This window comes from Oenanthe melanoleuca, chromosome 1A, assembly GCF_029582105.1.
Source record: "Oenanthe melanoleuca isolate GR-GAL-2019-014 chromosome 1A, OMel1.0, whole genome shotgun sequence".
In the NCBI taxonomy this organism is placed as follows: domain Eukaryota; kingdom Metazoa; phylum Chordata; class Aves; order Passeriformes; family Muscicapidae; genus Oenanthe; species Oenanthe melanoleuca.
Genome location: NC_079334.1, coordinates 13,053,494 through 13,072,820, shown reverse-complemented (window position 1 = coordinate 13,072,820; position 19,327 = coordinate 13,053,494). Strand labels below are relative to the sequence as shown.

Below are 19,327 nucleotides of genomic sequence, written 5' to 3'. Positions count from 1 at the left end.
ACACATGTGCACTTACTGACCATGGTTAACAAGATGCAAATATTTTAAGTATTCTATCCATAATGTATTTTTAGGATTGAAGAAGCTTCACCACCAGGTTGTGGATTTTGCCATATTCCATATGATGAATTGAACATGCCCTTTCCTGCTCACCTCACTTACTGTTACAACTGCAGGAAGCAAAAAGTTCCTGATGTCCTTTTCACCACAATTGACCTTCCTATAGAGGCAGTAGTTGTTGGGAAGGGATGTCTTATTCAAGCCAGGTATCTGTAAAAATACTTCCTTAATCTAGTAAAGTTTTGGAGATCTTAGAAAGAATTCCTGTTGTTAACATTCAATGTGTCATCAAATCTTATATTACAAAACATACAATTGGCAAGTGTTCTTGAATAAAATTTCTCTCTGAAAATATCAATGCACTGGTGTGGGCTTTGAATTTCAGCTAGTAGAACTAAACCCGGAGAGTGGAAGATGACTAATGTATAGTCAGGGATGGGATTGCTATGCTCTTGTTTTTCTTCTTTTCAGACAAATATGGTTAATGCTTTAGTGAGGGCATTTGGGTTTGGTTTGATTTTGGGGCTTTTTTCTTCCTTCCAATATGTGTCTTGAGTAACTGTATTAATAGGAGTTTTAAAAATTCTGCCACCAGAAATTGTGGTAGTAATTTTCTGTACTTATGCCTGAAATGTTTGAGGCTTGCAACAAGAGAAATAAATGTTTGCATTGGGGGTCTTACTAGGAGAAAAGCTGAAAATAGAAGTTTTCAGATGACACTGTCTCAAGGAGTTCTTGTAAAGAACTGGCATTTTATTTTACTGTTGCAGCAATCTAAAATAATTGAAAAGAAGCTGAATTAGGTTATTCAATGGGAAAAAAAATTCAAGATACCTTGTGATGGCTTTCAGTCTTCAGAAATCCATTAAAGCTCTGTCTTTGCTGGTTTGTGTTGCCAGGTTGTGCCGTCTGAAGAAGAAAGCTCAGGCTGAAGCAAATGCAACTTCTATCAGTAATCTCTTGCCATTCATGGAGTATGAAGTGCACACACAACTGATGAACAAACTCAAGCTGAGAGGAATGAATGCCCTCTTTGGGCTGAGAATTCAGATCACTGTGGGGGAAAATATGCTGATGGGCTTGGCAGTAAGTACAGGGGTTTCTGGGATTCTTTTGCTTTCTTACAGTATTTTTTCAGGGAGACATGTAAGTTGTGGGATTTGGGGGTAACCAGACATATTTAAACCATCATTTTAAGAGCAAGGTGTCTTAATTATTGTAAAATCAGGACTGACTTGTCTTTCATAACCAGTAGAAGATTTAGATCTCTTGAAAATGGTAGAAGACAAGATGATTAAAAAGGGAGTGAGAGGAAAAGAAACTTTAAACAGTTTAATGGCACAAATTGTAGAAAAATGAGGGTATTATTTCAAGGTCCTGTCAAAGAGATCCCTGTTCTTCAGATTGAATTGCAGTTCCATGACAATAAGGTCAATTAAGTCAGTAAATCTTTTGGTTATTTGGCAACAAGGGAAAGGTCTGTTGCCTCTTCTTTGATGGAACTGAAGAAAGAAATGGTAGATTTGAGGAAGTCAAGAAATATTCATTAGCAATATTTTCCAACCCCTTTCTTTCATTCTAGGATAGAATAGTGAAATATGCTGCTTCCTGCATCAGAGGGTGCTTGAGTAATTCTGGCTGGTATCTTCTTTTGTCCTTCGTGATCTGTTTCCTGTAAATAGAAATAGGGTTGTCACAATCTCACTGATGCTGTTAATGGTTTGGCCAAATTTTAGATCTTCAAAAACTGTAAAAAACTATTTGCTTATGCAAAACATATTGGAGCAGAGGCTTTAATTTTTAGTTTGTTTAGAATTTTTAGACAAGTTTCAGAGTTCCACCATGAAAAATGAAAAGGAGGGGGTTTTTTAAAAGAATAGTGAAGTTTTTTCATAAGTGAACAGAGGAGAGAGATCCATTTATTTATTTGTAAGACATGCTGCTGTAATTTGCATGTTACAATGCTGTTTTTGCATAAGCATTATGGAAAGCTTTATGTGAATATATTAGGAATTAATGTCTTTTTCTTTGTGGCTTCTAAAAAGTCTGCAACAGGTGTGTATTTAGCAGCTTTGCCAACACCTGGAGGTATTCAGATTGCTGGGAAGACTCCAAATGATGCCACTTATGATCAGCATATATCCCATATGCAAAAGAAAATAAATGATACAATAGCAAAAAACAAGGAACTTTATGAGATCAATCCACCAGTAAGTAAATATTTTCTTGTTAAAAATAAAACATTCTGTGCACTTTAGACGCATTTTTTCCTACTGAGTCATTCGGAACATAAGTCTATTTATGAATAGAGATACAGAATATTTTCACTGTATTTTGGAAGGCTGCTGGAATTTTCAGATCTCTTTAGTCACATAGCCAAATCATGATTTGGTATTATTTAGATATATTTAGAATAATTTTCAGAATGATCTAATTCTTAGAAATGTTAACAAATTGTGTGGAGTTGAATTACTTTTAAGCTAGGCAGAACACCTCTTAATTCTTCCATTTTTTTTTAGGAGTTACCAGAAGAAATTATTGGGTCTCCCATTCCAGAGCCAAGACAACGTTCCAGGCTATTGAGATCTCAGTCAGAAAGCTCTGATGAAGTTACAGAGCTTGACCTTTCACATGGGAAGAAGGATGCTTTTGTCTTGGAGGTGATAAACATTTTCACTACTCATGTTCATACGTTCCTTCTCCTGAAATATATATTTAAAAAAAAAAAAAGTTTTCTTACTCATATTCGAGAACATTTCCTAAATTGTGTATGATTTTTTCCCTTCTGTACCAACAGAAAAAATGAAGTATTAAGATTTTGCTTTGTGTCTCTTTCTTACTCTAATTGCTTAAAGCACAGCTGTGTACAGACTATCTGAAAAAAAATTGCCCTGCTGTTCATGAATGTGTAGCAATCTCTAGAAAAATAATAAAGAGCTGCTAAGAAATGTCCTTCTGCTTGCTTCAAGCAGCAGATCAGACTAATCAAAAACTTTAGTCTATTTTTATAAACACTGAGGTTCTATGTTGCCACACTTTATATTTAGTGAATAAGATTGTATTTTTTTCCTGTTTCAAAGCTATTACTATTGTAGATGAACATTCAGAATTATTAGATACGTATATACAGAATTACAACCCAGAATGGGTTGTATTCAAAGCATTCAAAAAACTGCATGTGCCAAGAGAGCACATAATAGATTTTCTGAATTTCAGCTATTGCTTTTCACAATTTAAGAATTCACAACTTCTGACAGTACCTTCCAGTTCTTTCTACAGCTGCAAATAGAAAGAACCACACCTACAGATAAAGTGCATAGATTTCTTTTACCTCTCTATTCACTAAAATTCAAAGATGTGATTGAACATTGTCCATTTTGAAGTCTTTAATACTCCAGCAAGTGTTAAAGAAGGGCTGAAGTTTTGATCATCTTGTAGATACAGGTAGTACAAATAACTATCACTTCAAAATACAGCCTGTAATTGCAGCCTAAGGTACATTTAAGGCTTTGTTAATCTTCACAAATCACATCTTCATAGAAGATAATCTGGAAGAAACGTTGTAGATAAGAAGAATATGGGAGCACTGTAACAGCAGTTTGTTTGAAAACTGAGGTATGAAAGGAGAGTGGAAAAATAACAGTTGGGGTAGTTTGGGATAATAAATTTAGATTGGTCGGTGCATTTGCAAAAAGGGTCAAATACCTTTGTAAAAAAATGAGGATTTTGTAAGGCATTTATAGAAAAAAATTACTTATCTGTGGAATCAATTACTACTGTTTTATTTGAGATATTGGATATTTGGTTGATGATTATTGGATATCAGAAACAATATTCCAGGTGATTTAGTTAAACTCCTGACTATGCTTTCTGGAGTAAAATCATTGTTCACTGAAGCTACGTAAGAAAAAGTAGTAAAAATTTCATTGCAATGAGGATATGCTGAAAGAGGTGGAGAAGGCAGTTATAAGCGGTAAAGATATATCTGTTGGTTTTGTTTAGTTTTTGGGTTGTTTTCTGAAGAAAACAGAGACATCCCCTTTTACATAGAGAGTGAGAAGGAGACACATAACTTGACAGAAAACTCTTCAATAGTGGAGTTAAACTATAAACCATTTCTAAAACACTTGGTAAGAAAATGTTGGGAGTTAGAGGTAAATTTGGATTTCTTGCAGGTCAGTAAGACAGGATGAATGTAAAAGACGCACCAGAATTATTTACAGACGGTAGCAGGGCTCTCAGTCTGATCTCAAATAAGAGTGTTAAAGCTTCAATGAAGTAGAGGTTATTTTGTTTCTTTCTTGAATTTCTTACTGGCACAGCAACGTGATTTTCTCAATTATTCCCTTTTTGCAGATTGATGACACAGATGCAATGGAAGATGTACATTCTTTACTGACAGATGTTCCACCACCTTCTGGTATAGTTACAACGACATTTTTCTAAATTATGCTGTGGGCTGCAAAATGACAAAATATGACTAGTTTTATTGAAAAATATTTTAAAAGTTCAAAGAGAACTGACAATATTACTATTTCTGAGTATTTTTAGACTGAATTATGAATGTAGGTTCCAGGTAAATGAAAGTAGAATAGAGACCTAATTATTGCCTAATTATGCTATTTATCATTGTATAGCTATGTCATACCTTCCCCAACAGGTCTGAATAAGAGGCAAATATAGTTGTCCATTATATAGAAATTACTCTGGAGATTTGATTTGTCCTTGTCCTTCCTCTTGTCATTGTGAATTTCCCTGTGTTTCTTCTGAGAAAGTCTTAGTTTCCTTCTTAGTAACTGATATTAGTGTTAGTAATTTTGAGTCATGTCGAGCTCAGAACTATCCTTGTTATCTATTACTATCACCAAATCTTTTATTCCTTACTGATTATCTAATTCTGCTGCAGTTTATTTTATTGCCCTAAATTAAGGCCATCAGCAATCATCTTATTTTATCCTCTTCTGAATGTAAGTTATGAATGTGTTTGAAGCACAAAATCCAGAATTACAGATGTCTTCACTGTGAAAATAAATTAAGCATTTTTGTCCCTCTTTTCTTAATCTTATATTTGCATTTCATTTGATGATGCTTCATTCTTAGTTTCTTGAAAGAGACCTTTGTGATGGATCTTTCCAAATGCTTCCTGATATCCAAAGTAGGTGGTATAAGTCAGGTCTTTTGTCTGTATGCTTTTTTTTTTTTTTGAGAGCTTTCTTGTTTTTCCATCTCCTCATGAATTCCCTTTTCTGAAATAGTTGCTATGGATCAGTAATAGAGATACCTGTACTAAGGAGATTAGTAGGACCAGTCCTTTATCACCTTATTACTTGAAGATTAAAGAATGTTCTTCTCTGGTTGTGGAGTAAGTTAAGAGCTCAGTGTGAATTAGCTGTTCGATCCTTTGCCTATTCCGTGGTTTATAAGAATCTTTCTTTTTCATTTGCCTTTTTGTTCTATATCTCCCTCAGACACTTGTTCAGGACAAATAAACAAGGGACTTGTTTTTTGCTGTTATGGAAAGCTCTATTACACTGCTGTAAAAAGAAAAGCGTGTTTTCTGCTTTCATGTTATTATTTCTGCATATCCTTTCTAAATCTTATTTGATTCTTCAATAGAATTTCTGCTTTTGATGTTCTAAAAGATAGTCTATTAATATTTATACCCTCTGCAAGCTGCTACACAATTTCTTTTCATTTTCTGCTTTTATATAGACCCTACCAGACTGGCCTCTTTTCTGCTTATTTAACTATGTCTTCAGGCTTTCAGAATTGCTGATTTGCTGTTAGTAACTTATTTTACTCTGCTGTTTAGTCATTATACTTCTGATTTTTATTTGCATTCAGTCACTACGGTAGTTCCTTTACAGCCTTTACTGTGCTTTCTATTAAAGGTTGGCTCTTTAGCTTTTCATATCTCACCTTTTTAAAAAAAGATGCCTCATTTGTGCATATTTTATCTAATAGAAATAGGTGGAGTGATTGTGAATTTGGGGTGTTGACCTCTCCTGCAAGAATTCTGTATTTGTTTTTTGAATGTTGATCTCATTTCTGGTGTATTATTCAATATTCAAAACCACATGAGGGAAAATACTTGCAAAGCTGTGTCACGTATGTTTTCTTTACAAGTATTTTTATATTGCAGTGTATAAAATAGATTTCTTCCCAAATATTTTCTTCACAGGTTTTTACAGTTGCAACACAGAAATTATGCCTGGTATAAATAACTGGACACCAGAAATTCAAGTAAGGTTATTCAAAACTGAAACTTTTTGCTAAATTGTATTGATATATGAGGTAGTAATTTAAATGTATATCTTGAAAAATAAATTAAAGGACACCCTTGTGACTGAGATAAAAGTAGTATTTTGGTAAGAACAGTAAGGTAAAAGAACCTGTTTCTTTGTTAGTTTTTTTTTTAATGCTGTTATGTAACTGATAACCTAATACAGAAATACGAAACTAATTACAGTAAATATGAACTTCAAGGTTTTGGTTTTTTGAAAGGTTTGACTAGGTTTGAAGCCCCTTAAAGGGAACAGATTATTGACTGTGTTGCTTAGCTAACATATTTTTTTACTTAGTTAATATATATGTTAAGATATTTTACATTATTTTCCTTCTTTATTAATTTGAGTTTAAAACACTGGATAAAATATATTGGCATATGTTGGCAAAAAAACCCCATGTTTGTTTCTAATTCAGATGTTCACAGCAGTTAGAGTGTCCAGATTAAGCAACATTAACCCAACAAATCAAACACTCAATAAGAACTTTAATGATCTCTGTGAGAATCTATTGAAGGTAAGAATCTTATTTCTAATACTTTTTTAAGTGTTCAAATAGAAGCCAAGTAAAATTCAGCTACATTGAAAATAACATGTATCTCGTAATATTGAAAATAGACTGCAAGGTGTCTTTAATTAGCTTGTGAGTTTCTGTAAAGATAGGCTCAGCCTTTTTTAGTGTATTAGGGATTTCCAGAGCTTTTGGAATCTGAAGGAGTCCTTTGACTGACAGTATACTCTAGAATTAGAAAGACAGCTCTACAGTAGATTGCATTCTGTCCTGACTTTTCACACATGTAATTCTTCTCCAAGAAAAAAATTAACATTATTAGATGACTTCTACTATGAAAAGAGTTTTGATTCTTAATTTCTCTAAAATAAACCACACTTTTTTTCCTGAGTAACACAAAATAATGTCCTCTCTTCAACAGAGTTTGTATTTTAAACTCCGGTCTATGGTTCCCTGCTGTCTTTGCCATGTAAACTTTACTGTTGCTCTGCCAGAGGATGAATTAGTTCAGGTAAGTGAATTGCTGCTTTTAACTTCCAGTACATAGGCATGGCCCTAGAGTTAATGTTTGCTGCTCAGGGTAAACTGGGCTAGGATTTGATTTACTGCTATGTCTGGTGAATTCTTAGATTTTTTTTTTTTTTCCTTATTATGATTCTATGTAAAGAACTGCTTGTTTGCAAAATTACTTTTCAGATTGCACAAGAGATCAACTTACCTAATATGCCAAATATTTCTGATTTGCAGATTGCAGTCACAGCTGTTGCTATTACATATGACAAAAACCAAGCACTACAAGCCAACAAAGCACCTACTGAAAAATCACAGCAAAGAGGTAAATATTGTCAGGCATCTTTCCTTTTTTTATCCTCAGTGCCTAACGTGTCTGGGTTTTAATTTCAGTTACATACACAGATACATATACAGACCACAGAATATTCTGAGTTGAAAGGGACCTACAGGGACCATCAGGTTCAAATATACATATTTTTCAGGGATGTTCTTTCAACACATAGAGGTTTTTTAGAGTTCATGTACTTGACCTCCAGCATGATGACTTACTTATCAAGTATTACGTATTTATTTTACATAATCAATGAATTTGTAGTATTTTCTTATTCTGTGTATGATACTACTTTGATTGTTTTTCTCTAAAAGATAGCTGTAACAGATTTTGACATTTCTGTTGTATTTTGGAACATGTGGTGTAAATCATCAGAGAATACTTGTTCTTATAAGTAGAAATTTTGTCCATACTTTAGGAAGATGGAAAATAACTTCATAATACTTTTAAAAAACCCCAACCTTCTGAAAATCCTTAAGCAGGACAATAATAGTTTTGGAGCTCAGTGAAGCACATGGAGGGAATAGAAGAGACTATTGTGATCTGCATATGTCACCTTGCTAATGAAGTACCATCTTATGTTAGAAATGTATGTGTGCAGGCTGGAAGTAGAATTCAGACAGAACTCTGAGGATACTCAATTCTTCAGAATGGAATTAGATAGTAGAATAGAGCCATGTATTTCTAAAACAGTAGTTATGGCTGACTTCTTCAGTGGTAACAGTGAAGTGTTTTCATGTGAGAGAAGTGCTAATTTTTATTATAACAGCTGACTTAGATTCAACTGCAGAATCAAAATAAAAATCCATGAATGGACTTTATTTTTTCCTAAAAACTTCAAATCCTTTTCAGTGGAACACAAGTTCTGCTCAATGTTGCAGCTGGATTTGTTGTCAAAAAGCTGTTTCTGCAGAACTTCATCATTTCATGCAAATGCTGAAAATACCTGTTCAAGTCAGACCTGACTAAATTGACTCTGCTTGTAATTACTGGCATATCGTATTTTGGGGATTAATTATCAGTTGGCCATGTTTTCTTTTTTGAAGCATCTACAGACAATGAAGAACAGCTACAATTTCCCTTGGAACTTTGCTCTGATTCCCTTTCTTCTCAACCATTCTCTCCAGCTAAAGGTCAGTTAAGGGGAAGAATGTTAAACTGTTGTTTTTTATGGATTTTGAGGCTTTGAGTACAATATCTGTACTTTCACAGGCTTTAGATGTGCTTTGCTGCCTAAGAATAATGGATATGTTTACTCTTGTTGTCAAATATTTTGAGAAGCACAGAAGATGGCTTGGCTGATCATTCTGTCTGTATTTCCTGTCTTTGCATTTAGAATACTGAAGATGCTGCAAACCACTGGATGTTGGGTGTCATTTGACATAACTGTCAATTACTTAATAATTAGGCTTGTTGCATACTGTAAATGGCCCATTTACTGTAAATGTAAATATAAAGTACCTCCATGTTTTCTTAGCCTCACATAATTAATCTCATTGTTTTCATGATGGGTAATACTGTATTTACCAAATACTGGTTGCATGCAAATTTCTTTTAAGTGAAAGGAGCCTAAACTTGTATAGTAAATAATCTGTACAGTGCAGCACATCATAGCTGTTAAACAGCTGCTTTATTTTCTGAGATAGAACTGTATTTCAAGAATGGTTGTCGCAGTTCTTCTATGACTGCATTAGAAATTCAATTTATTGAAATCAGCTCTCTTTAATTCCTTCTCCCTTGTTGGATTATCTACCAAAATAGTTACTGAGAGGAAATTAAATATCTGGGAATTACTGTAAATATTTGAGCTCCCTTTTTTGCCTGTTACATCAGTTGTGTAAAGAAGGGTGCTTACCATACTTACTTTTGTATTTTCAGAGGCCAGATTAGTTTGAGCAAAAATATCCTTATTGATTTTTATTTTTTTAATGCTTAACTTTCAATTTAACTGCTATTTTTGTTTTTATTTTAAGAAAGAGAAGCTATGCAGAAATTTCTGCTGGTGACTCTCTACCAATTACTGGACTGTGCTCCCTGTGTGCTGGGCATTGACCAGTGGAGGGCAGCCTGTTCCCATGTTCCCCTTTTCCTGATATTCTCCACATCCCATATCATGCTGTAGACAGAGCAGTTCAGCCAGACAATTATTCCATCTGTCATTTCTTCACAACTTCATTGCAGTTACATTTACTTAGCAGGTTATTTAATATATTTTTACTTCTGTAGGATTGTTTTAAAAATATTGATTTACAATCTTATACAGTAGTCATCTTTAATAAAGAAACATATTAAAATTTAGTAAATTAGATTTAGTATTAAAATACCTGTTATCTAAGTACATAGTATACTGTGTAGAGGGTGGGGTTTTTTCATACTTGACTCTAAAATCTTTTATAAGGAGTAGTTTGGGTTGGAAGGACCTTAAAAATCATCTCATTCCAACCCCCTGCCCCAGGCAGGGACACCTTCCACTAGATAATATTGCTCAGAGTCCCATCCAACCTGGCCTTGGACACTTTCAGGGATGGGGCAACCACAACTTCCCTGGGCAATCTCAGTCAGGCCCTCACCATCCTCAGGGAAGAATTCCTTCCTAATATCAAATCTAAAAATACTGTCTCTCAGTGTGAAGCCATTCCCCTTTGTCCTGTGACTCCAGACCCTTGGAAATAGTCACTGCCATCTTTCTTGGAAGCTGTTGTCCTGTGCTACCTGACTCTGCTTAATAGATTATCTGAACAGAATTAATTTTGTTTTATTAGAAGTCCTGGAGGGTGCAAGTTCCCACACAGGTATTCCTGCTGCTCAGAGAGGTGAGTTTCCTTGTTTAGCCATCTGCCAGAACAGAATGAGCATTCTTGGGATATTGGTATACTCTTTTTGGATGTGTCTTAATCCAGGAAGTGTTTACTGCTTAACTGAGAATGCATGCTCTGGTGTGGCTTAATGATATCTTAATATTTTGATGTGATTTTTCATTATAAGAATTAGATTTGTTAATAATAACAGCTTCTCTGTCAGGTACATTGATATAACTTTATCTGACAGAAAATGAGTTCCTGGGAAGAGAGCTGTTTTGCCTGTGTTGATTTGAGGTTAGCATGTGTTCCTCCCGTTTCTTCAGGATAATGAAGAAACGGTGTTTGCAATCCCCCCCCCTTTATTTTTTTAAAGATATGCAAACACCCCTGCAACTAATACCAAAAGTCATAGCAGAAACAACTCTTACTTCTTGTAATGATAATGGGAGGGGTGTTGGAGGGAGGATGTTGGGGCAAGGAAAACTGTTCTGTAAGGAATATTCATTTGTGTTTAAAACAGAGGTGTTGTTTCAGTTTGTGACTCTTATCCTCATCAGCAAAGCTATTTTTTTCAGTCTGTAGGTTAGTTATTGATAAAGACAGTTGGGAAATTGAAATCCTGATCAGCAGCTCTTTGTAAGGAAAAAAACCAATGAAAATGAAAATTAAAAAAGGCTTAAATTAGGTTTTAAAAGCCATAACTTACAGCCTAAATTGAGATTAAAAAAACTAATATAGCATAAGTCCGTAATGACTGTATTTGCATGTTTTTTCAGTGCTGAAGTCCCACTCAGGCAGTTGGTTCAGAGCTGGGACATCACCAGAAATCGGTACTTTGGTTTGGAGAAGTCCAAACCTATCCTGTAACTTTTCCTTTTAAACAGACCTTCAAACAGATGGTTGTTCTCTCTCAGACACGAATCATTGCTTCCTCAAAAAGGAGCATTGAGATGAGCAAGAGACATCATCCATATATTTTTTTCTGTTTTTTTTTTTTCTTTTGTTTTTCTGTCTGTGTTTCCAGCAACGTCAGTTGATTACAGTTCCTTTGCAGACAGATGCAACAGCTGGATAGAGCTCATTAAACTGAAAGCTCAGACCATAAGGCGCGGATCAATTAAGACAAGTAGGCGGCTGTTTCTACCACGTTCTGATAATCTGAGACATATCTCTGATTTCCCAGTGGTGATTTAGTGGAGTGCCCTGCCCAACAGTAGCATTGCAGATCACGGGGAGAATGAGTTCCCAAGTGTGAAAACTGCTGACATTGTTCTGTAACCTCACGTAGGGTTGATGAACCAGTAGCATAAAAAGCAAAATAAAGTTGCTGTAATTAGTTCTCCATACATGTGTACGCCTACTAATTGTATAACATCCACTGCATGGATGTAGGTGTGTGTGTGATCTTGGAAAATTGGGGGTGAGAAACAGGAAGCAATCACCAAGGGGACAGTCAAGGCAATGGTCACTAAATTAGCAAGTGGTGAGTTGGTTTTCAGTAGTTCTTTGGCCACAGGTCTGACTATCTTGCTTAAATTAGCAGAGATTAATACCTGTTTTAATGGAAAATGCTGCACTGGGGAAACAACTTTCACACTTCCTATAATTTGTTCTTCCAGCAGAATACATTTTTCAAAATGTTGGCACTTTGTTCTTTACCTTCACATTATAACTGATGGTTGTATGTGCAGCTGCTCGCCTCAATGTTTTCCTTTTGCAGGAATGCCACTCTTTCAAATAAATGCCATTTCAGCTTCTTGTCTCCTTTTGCATGCTTTGCATGATGATTTCCTTTCTCACGTATATGGCTGAGCATCACAGGCAGCTGAATGTTGTCACCAAGCTATTTGGAAAACCATAAAGAAGAGTTTTTGTGTTTTGAGGAACAGTGATGCATCTTGATAGTTATTTTCTCCTGTTTTTTTCTCATTTTTCAGCTACTTCCCTTGAAAAAGCAAGTCCCTTGGCTGAGGGATACTTACGGCACCGTTCTGTCCCGTCATGCACCAATTCCACTGTCTCAGTTGTTAAGATGACACCTCTTTCCTTTCTCCCTGGGGCCAAAATAACCAAATATCTTGGGATAATCAACATGTTTTTTATACGAGAAACCACTTCTTTGCGTGAGGTGAGCTTTATGGCAGGGATTCATTTTATGTCAGGGAATAATTTTTTGTTAATTGTAAGAATCGAGAGATTTGGGTTGAGGTGTGGCACTGCCAGGGAGTAGAATTTGTGTCACTTGTGCTGCTGAGTGCAGAGCAAATTCCATTGTACTGCTTTTGTCATGGAGCACACAAAGCTGTTTTGTGTTTGGCACCGTTAGGAAGGTGTTAGTAAACAATTGCCATTGCTGTTTGAATTGGACAGAACACTAAACCAGCGAGTTCTTAAACAGAACTATATGGAAAAAATGTGTCTTTGACTAGCTGTGGTAGAAGTTTGGATTATTTGAATTCAAATTAAATGCTAAAGAAAAAAATAAATAATCTATTCTTCTGTCATTCAGCAAACCCAGTGGTGAACTTTCATAGTGTGTTTGGATTTCAAAATTCTTTGGTTAATATAATATTGCCCATATCATAGATAATGTTATCCTAATTTTTAACACTGCATTCTGTGCATTCTTTGTAACAAAACTTCGTCTGATGAGCATCAAGATTTATACCATGAGTCTGTAACTACACAACCAGCTTAGAGGTGACATTCAAACCCTTATCTTCAGTCTTCATTGGGAAAGCAAATAATTCTCTCAGCATGTCAAAATGCAAGCCCAATCTTCCTTAAAATTTTCCTGTCCTTTTGGGAAGTAGCTTTATCTGTGCTTTTGGCCACAGAAATAGAGTGTACCTCTTGCCTGGTTTGTCAGTGCTGAAGAGTTTGCTGTTTTTTCCTGATTACACATTGCTAAAATTACAGACCAGATGTTAATAAAAATTATTAGCTGATAATAAAAATTTTAGCTGATTACACATTGCTAAAATTACAGACCAGATGTTAATAAAAATTGTCAAGTTTCCTGAAAATGGGCTGTGAGCTCTCTAGAGAAACTTGGATCAGACAAACGTTTTGTTTGGATCTTGCAAGTTACTTTTAACTTTCCCTTTTAACTTGAGAAAGCCATGTGTGAAAAGGACAGTGTTTTCAAAAGGATGTCAGAGCAAGGAAATGGTTACAGGACATTCCTGTACTACATACACATTCTGTAGGTACATACTCAATAGCTGATAAGCTTTGGTATCTGTGACAGCAGATCCCAACAAGGATTTGTGTTTGATTCAGCTCTTCCATGAAGCTGGAATGTTGCACAGTCCCTGGAATGCTGTCACTGTGCTGTTTCCAGCACCTAGGGGAGCTAATTTAAATTATTTCAGCTACATAGGCAGGGTCACAAACTACTCTTACTACAGGATGGCCTTGAGTTATAATGGAGTCAGCACGGAGCAGTCATTATATCCAACTCCCTCTCTGTGGTTCAGTTCGTCCAAGAAAGTAATGACCAGCATTTTTGATTGTATTGCTTTATGTTTTGCTTGTGGTAGTGCTGAAGTACATACCAGAAGAAAAAATTAGTGATAATTTTAAGTCATATTAATCCATTGTTCTTAGGCTTTGTTGTTTACAGGTGCGTGTTTACAAATGTTTTGTTACCTCTTGCCATCCAATGTTGTGTTAGGTTTATAATGCCTATTTTTTCCCCATCAGTTGCTGTACCTTTAAAAGACTTGGACAAAATCAAAATTCCATTAGAATTATGAACTGGTATTGCATTTTGATTTCTTGCTGCACTTGACTTCGTTCCAGCTTTATGCTGGGTTTGATAAGATTATATCTTTCCTTTTTGTTTGTAAATTTTCATCCAAGATTTATATTTTTTTATGCCTTTATGAGTCTATTCAGGGAACATTATACTTTCAGGAATGAGCACAGCCCATGGAAATTCAAATTAATTCAATCTCTTCTTCTACCTGCCTCTTCCATTTTTCCAGTGGCACACACACACACAGCTTTATGTGGGAAGTCTAGTGGTCTTGCCTTCCTTTCACTTGAATTTTGAAGTTTTATATGTATATTGAACCAACAGTGAGCTCTGTTTTGATCAGCTTCTTTTCTCAGCATTTTCTGTGGATTTTTTTATTTCTTTGATTGGTTGCCTGGCTTGTGTGCAATAGATTTTTCCCCACAATGTAGTTGCTCACATTCTTTCATAAGGATTTTTTAGAAAAATCCATACTTGGTAGTTTTGCTTCTCCTTTGATATCAATTTAAATTCTTCAGTTTTGCACCAAAGAAGTAAAAATGCCCCACAAACACCATCAAGTCAAAATAATAAATGAAATGAGATGGCTAGAAGTTCCTTTGCGCTTCAGGGGTGAAAATAAAAAAAATGAATGGCTTGGATAGCTCAAGTCTTTGCTCTATCCCTTGCTTCCTTTTTATTTTGAGGGATCATTTCTTTAGTGGGTGTTGAGAACTAATGACAGTCTTTAACATACATGAAGTGGCAGTGATGGTAATCCTTGAAGTAATGATTACTCCTTACTGGGAATTTCCAAGAATTTCATAGAACCATAGAATGGTTTGGATTGGAAGGGACCTTAAAGACCTTCTTGTTTCACCCCCCTGCCATGGGCAGGGACACTTTCCACTATCCCAGGTTGCTCCAAGCCCCATCCAACCTGGCCTTGGACACTTCCAGGGATCCAGGGGCAGCCGCAGCTTCTCTGGGCAACCTGTGCCAGGGCTTCTCCACCCTCCCAGGGAAGCATTTCTTTCCAATATTCAATCTATACCTGTCACTTTGAAGCTATTCTGTCTTGTCCTGTCACTCTAGGCCCCTGTAAATGGTCTCTCTCCATCTGATTTGTAACTGTGACTCATTAGACAGTGAATGGCTTTGAAGTTCTCCACACCATTTAGGATTCGCTAAATTATTCAGCTGAAAAATATGTAAAAGAAGTACTCAGCATCTTGTAGCTAGACCTAATATAATATGTAATGTATATTTTTTCCATTCTAGGAGGGTGGTGTCAGTGGCTTCCTCCATGCTTTTATTGCTGAAGTGTTTGCCATGGTGAGAGCTCATGTTGCAGCTCTGGGAGGGAATGCAGTTGTGTCATACATAATGAAGCAATGTGTTTTCATGGAGAATCCAAACAAAAATCAGGTACATTAGGATGTGAAATAACAAGTGCTTTTGTCGTTAGTATGATACAAATATACATTTTATGTCTTTAAAAACCAGCAGTGCTGTAGAGCCATATCTGCACAACATTTCTTGATATCTTGATATAATGTTTGAAGAATCCAAGAGTGTTCCTGTATTTAAAAAAAAAAAATTATGAGCATGCTTCATAAATACCCAGATTGATAAAAAAACCGAGTTTGCTAGAATGAAATAAATTGCAGTTGAAACAGTTGCAAAGTAGTGCAGAACTTACTTGGTATTTCTGATGTTGCAGTGTAGGATCTCCATGTAAAAATACCTGGAGCTGCTGATGTAAAATGCTTCATTTGTACATAAAGGGACAAACCTTAATTTGTAAAGACAATAACAATATTGAAAGCAAGTGTAGATATCAAGATATTTCATCTGTGGTGTCTTTCAAGAATCCATCTGCATGTTTGGTAGCACACAAGTGAGTGGATAGAAAAGAAAATGTGGCACAGGTTGCCTCACCAATAAATTTTAATAATTTGTCCTTCTCCCAATCTCTGTTGATTTTTATGTGTAGTTATATTTAGCAGATATAAGTAAACATATTATTGTTTAATGTTTGGTAATTGGGCATTGTCTTTTTTCCAGGCTCAGTGTTTGATAAATGTCAGTGGGGATGCTGTCATCTTTGTCCGTGAATCTGAGCTAGAAATGCTGCCAGTGCAGCCTTCTACAGTTGCTCCTCAGCCCACAAGTTCTGCAGGAGATGTCACAACATGAAGGCAGAACAAGTGAAGTAGTCTCTGCTAAATATAAAGATTATTTAAAATGTGGAAATGTTTCAGTTTGCATCTTCAAAGTCAGTATCTCTCCATGACATTCACAACCAAAATCCAGGACAATCACTTTTTTTTTGTTGTCATATAATTTCCATAAGTCAGAGCAGTGAACTGGCAGGTGTGCTCTGGTTCTTCTATTACTATTCCTGGCCTCTGTGAAACCAGGCAGCAAGTGAGGCACTGACAGGAAAACATGGAACTGTGGATGGAAAAACTCTATTGTATTTTTGAGCTGTTCAGTGGCACTGTGATAAGTTGTCATTCCGAACCATTTCTGAGTTTGAGTGTTGTCTGAGCTGATTCTCAGGCCAGGGTGGGAGGGAGGTGCCTGAGAAGTCTGTGTTGGAAACCTTTGATGAAGAAGGGAAAGATTTGTGTGTAGGCCAAGAAAACATGGGCTGGACTCTGAAACTGCATTACACTTTAGAGTGTGAAGAGGGAAAAGCAGTACCAAAAAGTTACAGTTTGAATTTCTGCACATTAAAAGTATTTTTTCTTGTTTTGTTGTTGTTTTTATATTTGGTGGCTGGGGGATGTTGTCTGTTTTTAAAATTGTTTCTTAAAAGCTGCCACACCACAATGCTGGGTGTGATCCTGGGCACCCATGTGGTGGGCCAAAACAACCCCAGAACACAACAAGAAGTTCCAGGGTATGTCTGATGCTATTACAAGATGTTCACTTCAGTACTGATAAAGCAGGTCTTTTTGTTATTTAAGACTTTGTGAAAGAATTGTCCTAAGGTTCATTTTCTTAAGGCAGGATCTGTTTCAAGCAAGATCTAAACAGTCCCCCAAAAATCAGTTGTGCAGAAGTTATTCTGCAGCCTCCTTCCTGTTTAAATGCCTGACTAATTGGAGATCGATGTATGTGTGTGACACTGGTTCTCCTGCAGGTTGCTTTTGTGTTTGGGGTTTTGTTTGGGGTTTTTTGTTCTTTTCCAGTGCTGTAACTGGGAAATAAGGGTACTGCAGACAGGAAATTTGTCATTTCCAGTAAAAGTCTGAAAGGTGGTGATACTCTATTGTAAAAAACAAACAAACAAACAAAAAAAAAAAAGTCAAACAAAAACCTTTGATTTGAAGATGCATTCTTGCTTAATTCTGGCAATATTGTACATGGAACTTGAACAAAGATGTAAACTTGAATGTAAATATTCTGTTTAATGTTGAAATTAAGCAATGGCATGATTATTTGTTAAAATTAATTATTTCATTGTAAATGAGCATGAAAATCATTCTTGCACAATAAATATCTTTATAAAATTTAATGTCTTAATATATGTGCGTTAGGTAAATGCATAAACTGGATGTACTAAATGTGTACTAAGTGTCCCACCCCCATTCTCCTTAGAGGAATATTTTTTGTATAGCATGTTACAACCTCATCTGTATCCTGGACTGAAAATTGTATCCTAAGCTATATCCAAAGTCCTGTGAGCGGCAGGGGAGGGGGGATTCTGCCTCTCTGCCCCACTCTGTTAAGACCTCACCTGCAGAGCTGCCTCCAGCCCCGAGGTCCCAGCATAGGAAGAACATGGAGCTGCTGGAGTGAGTCTAGAGGAGGCTCCAAGATGATCAGAGGAATGGAGCAGCTCTGCTGTGAGGAAAGGCTGGGAGAATTGGGATTGTTCAGCCTGGAAAAGAGGAGGCTTTGGGGTGACCTCGTGGTGGCCTTCCAGTGCCTGAAGAGTCTGCAAGAAAGGTGGAGAGACTGCAAGGATCTGGAAGGGGAAATGGCTTCAAACTGACCCAGAATAGGTTTGGATTGGATATTAGGAAGAAATTCCTCCCTGTGAGGGTAATGAGGCCCTGGCAGATGTTGCCCAGGGAAACTGTAGCTGCCCCATCCCTGGAAAAGTTTAAGGTGAGGTTGGAGGGAGCTCAGAGCAGCCTGGTCTAGAAGGTGTCCACTCCCAACATGTACCAAACAACCCCTAAACAGCCTCCTCAACACCTCCCCCATCCTCCCACCAGATGAGCTTTTAAAGCTGTTCCAACCCTAACCATTCTATGACCCTGCAATTCTGGTATTCTGGGAGTTAATCATCCTTTATATTTGAAGTGTTTGAATTTAGCACTTACCAGAACACATCATCTTGCAAAATTCTGTAGCTCTTACAACCAAAGCTGCTGTGAATTAATTGGCCTCTAAATAGCTGCGGCTCTTGATTATTTTGTGAGGCAAATCTTGTTTCCCTTTGACGCTAATGGCAGAATGTGAATAACTTCAAAAGATCTTGGATCTGGCACAAAAGGTTGTTTCCAGCATAAGTATTCAGCATGAAATATCTGAAGTACCGTGCTAAAGTAGCTGGTTTTGATTATTTTTCCTTTTGAAGGGTGGTAGTTGCTTCTATGGAAGCATTAATGCCATCTTTTAATTTCTAGCTGTTTAAATGTCACAGCTTCCTCTAGTGAGTTTCTTTAGAGCTAGAAACAAGCCCGCAGGAGTCCAGGCCCACGCTGGGTGTTGAGTTAGAGCGCAGCAAGAGCCTGACTCAGGCAGAAAACAGCAGGGCTGGGCACTGGAGCCAGGCTTCCACAGGCGGCTGGGAGGTGTTCCCTCTGGAGAGGCCCAATGGATTCAGGCTTCCCTGGAAGCATCCAAGCAGGTGGTGAGAGTTCCTCCCCGTGAGGACAGGTGTTGAAATGGTTCATGGCTGCTCTTGCGAGAAGAGGTTCAGCCTCGGTAAGGAGAAGCAGTAGAGGGCAAAACTCCACAGTGGCAGCGAATCCTCTGGGCAGGAGCAGTCTGGCACCAAACCGTGGAACTGTCTCCACTGATCCCAAGGGAGGCCTGAGCCCAACTCCTGACTCCCAGCCAAGTCTC

At 36.8% G+C, this 19,327-nt stretch overlaps 1 protein-coding gene across 14 annotated transcripts in view; it reads left to right on the top strand.

The window, feature by feature from the left end:
- C2CD5 (C2 calcium dependent domain containing 5) overlaps positions 1–17,765 on the top strand; it is a 61,254-nt gene extending 43,489 nt beyond the window's left edge. For 5 of the 14 annotated variants that reach the window (XM_056514711.1, XM_056514695.1, XM_056514760.1 and 2 more), the window contains 15 exons: positions 75–266; positions 960–1,146; positions 2,106–2,270; positions 2,580–2,720; positions 4,417–4,480; positions 6,242–6,303; positions 6,763–6,861; positions 7,277–7,366; positions 7,603–7,690; positions 8,746–8,832; positions 10,462–10,512; positions 11,525–11,626; positions 12,438–12,628; positions 15,521–15,667; positions 16,307–17,765. In XM_056514711.1, coding sequence (XP_056370686.1) covers positions 75–266; positions 960–1,146; positions 2,106–2,270; positions 2,580–2,720; positions 4,417–4,480; positions 6,242–6,303; positions 6,763–6,861; positions 7,277–7,366; positions 7,603–7,690; positions 8,746–8,832; positions 10,462–10,512; positions 11,525–11,626; positions 12,438–12,628; positions 15,521–15,667; positions 16,307–16,438 — 1,798 coding nt within the window. In that variant the 3' untranslated portion in view covers positions 16,439–17,765. Of the gene's footprint in view, positions 1–74; positions 267–959; positions 1,147–2,105; positions 2,271–2,579; positions 2,721–4,416; positions 4,481–6,241; positions 6,304–6,762; positions 6,862–7,276; positions 7,367–7,602; positions 7,691–8,745; positions 8,833–10,461; positions 10,513–11,524; positions 11,627–11,892; positions 11,984–12,437; positions 12,629–15,520; positions 15,668–16,306 lie in introns of those variants that run through there. The other 9 variants (XM_056514780.1, XM_056514737.1, XM_056514720.1 and 6 more) reach the window with 5 other exon arrangements.
- Positions 17,766–19,327: the final 1,562 nt, after the last annotated feature.